The 4,877-nt window shown below is 32.0% G+C and overlaps 1 protein-coding gene across 2 annotated transcripts; it reads left to right on the top strand.

Annotated features, from left to right (window-relative positions):
* Positions 1-1,392: 1,392 nt before the first annotated feature.
* LOC110039280 (pectinesterase QRT1) lies at positions 1,393-3,942 on the top strand. 2 transcript variants are annotated; one of them, XM_020744288.1, is made up of 5 exons: positions 1,393-1,816; positions 2,026-2,158; positions 2,239-2,445; positions 2,531-2,766; positions 3,598-3,942. In XM_020744288.1, exons 1-5 carry the CDS (start codon positions 1,524-1,526, stop codon positions 3,743-3,745), a joined length of 1,017 nt encoding a protein of 338 aa, XP_020599947.1. In that variant the 5' UTR covers positions 1,393-1,523; the 3' UTR covers positions 3,746-3,942. The 2 variants fall into 2 exon arrangements, with proteins under 2 accessions (XP_020599947.1, XP_020599946.1); XM_020744287.1 differs by having other exon boundaries at positions 1,969-2,158.
* The last annotated feature ends 935 nt before the right edge of the window (positions 3,943-4,877 follow it).

The following is a 4,877-nucleotide window of genomic DNA, read 5'->3' as shown; positions in this document are numbered from 1 at the left end:
GTTTTTTTTCGAAATTTTTTTTTTTTTTTTTTTTTTTTTTTTTTTTTTTTTTTTTTTTTTGGGTTTTTCTTGGGTTCTCAATCTGTAAATTCTGCTGATTTAATTTATTTCTTTCCCCTTTTTTTCAGGAATTTTGTTCCGCTTGATCCATTTTTTTTAGCTTTTATTTGTCTTTCAGGCGGACTGCAGGTGGCGGTCACTGGTCTTAATACTAAATTAGTCAAGTTCTGCTAATATTAATTTCGCATAGATCTTATTTTGATGAGAAAATTTAGGCGGTGATCGTTCCTCAGAATGAAAGAAATTTATTGTTAAATTTTTGCATCGTGGCGAGAATCTGAAGCGGATGTAATTTCTGTAGGATTTACTTTCATTTTATTCAGGTATGAAGAATAAAAAATTTAATGTAACATAGGAATTAATTTGAACTTTGCATCATAATATGTTTTGGTTGAATTTAGAATTCTATTAATTTAATAGAATTTTCAATTCATACAGTTTACTAATGTAAATTAAATGTTTTTTTCAGTCCATGTAAGCTGCGTCTCGAAGACGGACGATTCGCTCGAGATTTTTTCTTTTCTAATGAATCACGTCCGTTGTCTTTACGCAGTTTTGTGCCTGATCTCACCATAGCTTAATAATATTTTACTTATTTTAAAATAATATTTTTTTTTGCAATTTAACTTATATCATTAAAAAAATGTGGGGAATCAAATAACAATAATGTATTTGTAAATATAATATATTAATTTTGTATTGTATTTATTTTATATTGTATTATTATCTCAGTAAATCAAACTAACTCATAAAATAATGACTTTACAAAGGAAAGTTCTTTGATAATTGAGTTGTGACTTGGAAGAAATGATGTTTCGATCCTGACCAATGTGTAACAAGTTATGTTATGTCTCTCTCTATTTCTAAGGTGTATAACATCCCACCTCAATTAGAATTGCCTGCATTGATCCGATAGCCAATTAGTCTTGTTGCCCAAAAATTTGGGTTCAGCTGAAAATTTTTTCTCTTTCTCCGTTCTCGTTTAAAAGATATTATTTTTCTACTGTTACTCAACTTAATTGCACGAATTCGGTTTAAATTTCCACCACGATTGGATCATGGCCACTTAAGTGGAGGTTTTATTTGTAGGTAACCGTTGACCATGTCAATCTCGAATTGACCACCTAAATGTCTCTTAATTTTCATTTTTTTTATTTTTTATTTTGTAAAAGGTGGTTTAGCCACTCCACCTGATTAAAACAGAACAGAGAAAAAAAGGTCTAAAATTTTTCGACATCTTTTGATTCATTGGGCGAGCAGTTCATGACTGAACTTTCCCTCTTTATAAACTTCACCTTCCCCTTTCCAACTTCTCTAACCGCTACAGTTCGGTAAAAGTAGAATTCCCTCAGCGATACAGTGAGAGCCCACGCTCCTCTATTTAATATCATCATCTCTTTCCCATTCTATTTTTCATTTAAGCCCACAGAGAATCTGATAAGCCAAGTTAAGGAGAGAAAGCCATGGCATTGCGTGTCTTCCGGCTACTTCTGCTGATTTGCTCTGTGTTTTCGGGAACTGCGACCGTTTTCTTCCATGGCTTACAGATGCCACAGAGCTTAATTTCATGGACTGATTTGAGAATCGATGAGCATTATGAAGGCTCAAACTTTAAGGCTGAGGAAGGAAAAAAAGACGTTCTTTTGGTATCGAAGGACGGCTCTGGGGATTCTAAGACTGTTCAAGGTGCAGTAAATATGGTTCCTGATGGCAATAAGGAGAGAATCAAGATTTACATAGCTCCAGGCGTCTACAGGTCTGCTTTATTCTCTCATTAACTAGGAATAAGAAACTGTTTTCCGATACAACTTTTCTGTTTTGGTTTTTCTTCAGTTTTATACTGTTCGAATTAATTTCTTACACTGTTGAATTGCAGCTAACTTAAAATTTATAAATTTCTTTTAATAGAGAGCGGGTGTACGTTCCAGTCACAAAGCCTTATATAACCTTCATTGGCAATGACAGTGCTGAAACTGTTATATCATGGAATCTTCGAGCTTCCGACCGAGATTCGGACGGCCGGGCCGTGGGCACCTCTGCTTCTGCAACAGTAGCAATCGAAGCTGATTACTTCTGCGCCAATGGAATAACATTTGAGGTACATAAATATAAAAAAAAAAACCGTAATTTTCTTAAACAATTATAAATGATATGTATATAAATTGTCTGGTACTGCAGAATACCGCACCTGCAGCACAAGCAGGAGCTTCTGGAATGCAGGCAGTTGCGCTGAGGCTTGCAGGAGACAAAGCTGTGTTATATAGATGCAGAGTACTTAGCTCTCAAGACACATTATTTGATCAAACTGGAAGGCATTATTTCCATGAATGCTATATACAAGGATCTATTGATTTTATATTTGGAAACGCAAGATCGCTTTATAAGGTATAATGGTAGTGTAGTATTGATATAGCTTTGTTTTTTACTGAAAAAAATTTGATTTTTAACAAAGCTGTGGGAGTTAGTACAGTACTGCACTCTGCATGCTGTTGCGGCGAGCTATGGAGCGATCACAGCTTCGCAGAGGATTTCAGCTGCTGAGAATTCGGGATTTTCTCTTAGTTATTGCAAGCTGTATGGAACTGGAATGATTTATTTGGGGAGAGCTTGGGGTAAATATGCAAGAGTTGTGTATTCTTACTGTCAGCTTGATGGAATTATTTTGCCTCAGGGTTGGAGTGATTGGGGAGACTCATCAAGGCAAAGGTAAAAATCCTTTTTTTTTTCTTTTTTTTTTTGTTTTTTTTTGAAGAATTTAGAGCTTTTTAATTTAAAAAATTTATTTTTTAAAAGGGGCATTTACATGGATAGCACACAATTCTTACTTTAGTGCTTATCTAACACCTAAAAAAAATCATATTTACATGAATACCTAGCATTATATCAAAAATATTACCTTAGTTGCTTTTTTTAAAGTAAAATACAAGTTTTCATGGCTTATGACACATGATTAGGGATGAAATAAAATCATCAAATATCTAATTTTCTTTTAATTATTGAGCAAAAACATATATTGAGAAGGGGGCGATTGCCCAACATGATCATAATCTTGATTCTCTCGTGATTAAGATGTTATAAGTGTAAATATCAAACTTTGAGTGTTAGATCTGCAAATATCTATGATGTATGATATCTATGTAAATTTCTCATTTTAAAAATTATAGGAAGTATTATATAATTTAGGGATAATTATATACAGACCATCTAAATTTTGATATTTACAAATTAACCACCCAGTTTATTTTTTTCTTTTTAAGAAGGAAGGTTTACATACATATGTCTTAATTACTATCTTCTTAGATATCAAAACACATAAAGTCAATTTTATATACACATCACATGATAAAAGTTTAAATTGTGATATTTATTATGTGATATAAAAATTAAAAAAAGTAAATTTTTGATGTCAGATAATGGATTAAATGTAGTTAAAATTATGAGATAAAAGTAATTTGGTTTTACATATACATATGAAAATGACATATTTGTAAATTTAGTTATAAGAAAATTAGTTCTGAATTAGGTTTGTTTTTGCAGAACGGCATGGTTCGGACAGTTCAACTGCAGTGGAAGAGGAGCAGATACGAGTAACAGAGTGCCATGGGCTAAATCACTCACCTATGAAGAAGCAAAGCCGTTCTTGGATGACTACTTCATCGATGGCGATCAATGGCTGAGATTGTAGCAACTTGCAGAATTTAAAAATATTTATCAATTTATTTCAACTAATTACAGTTCTTATGTGTTTACATATGTAAGAGCTGAACTTTATTTTTTGCATTTATACCACCAAAGTCTTTCATTTATGTAAAACAATGCCTCCACTATTTTAACATCTAAATAGTGACGCACACCTTTTTATGCATAGGTATGATGATATAAATGTAAGAAATGAAATTTTAGGTGTTATATATGTAAATACATAGGAATTGAGTGATATCTATGTAAATTTTGCCTTATGCAAGCTGTTAGCAGGAAAAGAAACTTGCTTGCATGGATCAATAGTAGCATTCATTTGGTATGATATGATGATATAAGCATATAGGCGTGGGAAGGGAGAAATGATGGGAACATAATATAACCTCTGCTGAAATAATTTTCGATTTTATATTAAAGACATGAGATTAATTTAAATGCAGATAAATCCTTAATTTGTGTTTATTAGCTGTTTTATTAAGGATGAATTAATAATTTTATTATATTTTGGACTGTTTTTATGTTTTTCTTTATAAAGAGTTGCATTGTTACTCTTCTTTCATTAAATGTCTTATTGTTCGTATAGACATGCGTTTTGAAAATATATTTCAAGCTTTTGTTTATTATGTTTTACCTGCATATTCTAAAACACCGGATGAGTTTCTTTAATAAATGCAGCCGCAGCCACAACCGCAAGATCCACTCCGGCAATTAGGGTTGTAAACTAGCCGAGCTTGAGCGAGCTCAGGCTTGACTCGTATTCGGCTCGTTCGAAATAGCTCGTGTTCGAAATTGGCTCATGAATATTGTGTTCGTGTTCGGTTTGATTTAAATATTCGTGTTCGTGTTTAGCTCGTGTTCCGCTCGAAAAAATTAAATTGAAAAAATAAGATAGTAAAGAGTTTGGGATTCGAACATGAACCAAATATATACAAAAGAATACACTAACCACATTACCATAAGAGATGTTATGATTTAAACTTAAATATAAATACATATAATATATTATTATATAAATAATATATGTAATATATTTTTATATAAATAATTATATTATTTTTTAATTTCGAGCTAAAACAAGCCGAACACGAGTGAACAAAGATTTGTTCGTGTTTGGTTAG

The sequence above is a fragment of the Phalaenopsis equestris genome, unplaced genomic scaffold (genome assembly GCF_001263595.1).
Source record: "Phalaenopsis equestris unplaced genomic scaffold, ASM126359v1 Scaffold000002, whole genome shotgun sequence".
NCBI classification, from domain to species: domain Eukaryota; kingdom Viridiplantae; phylum Streptophyta; class Magnoliopsida; order Asparagales; family Orchidaceae; genus Phalaenopsis; species Phalaenopsis equestris.
Note: the sequence above shows the minus strand (reverse complement) of the source record. Positions and strands in the feature narration are given on the sequence as shown.

What these genes read in the sequence shown, in the direction of transcription:
- LOC110039280 (XM_020744287.1), top strand. Translation starts at nt 1,524, where the DNA reads ATGGCATTGCGTGTCTTCCGGCTACTTCTGCTGATTTGCTCTGTGTTT. An exon ending in ATAGCTCCAGGCGTCTACAG is followed by an intron (nt 1,817 to 1,968) that starts GTCTGCTTTATT and finishes TTCTTTTAATAG; the next exon opens with AGAGCGGGTGTACGTTCCAG. An exon ending in CCAATGGAATAACATTTGAG is followed by an intron (nt 2,159 to 2,238) that starts GTACATAAATAT and finishes CTGGTACTGCAG; the next exon opens with AATACCGCACCTGCAGCACA.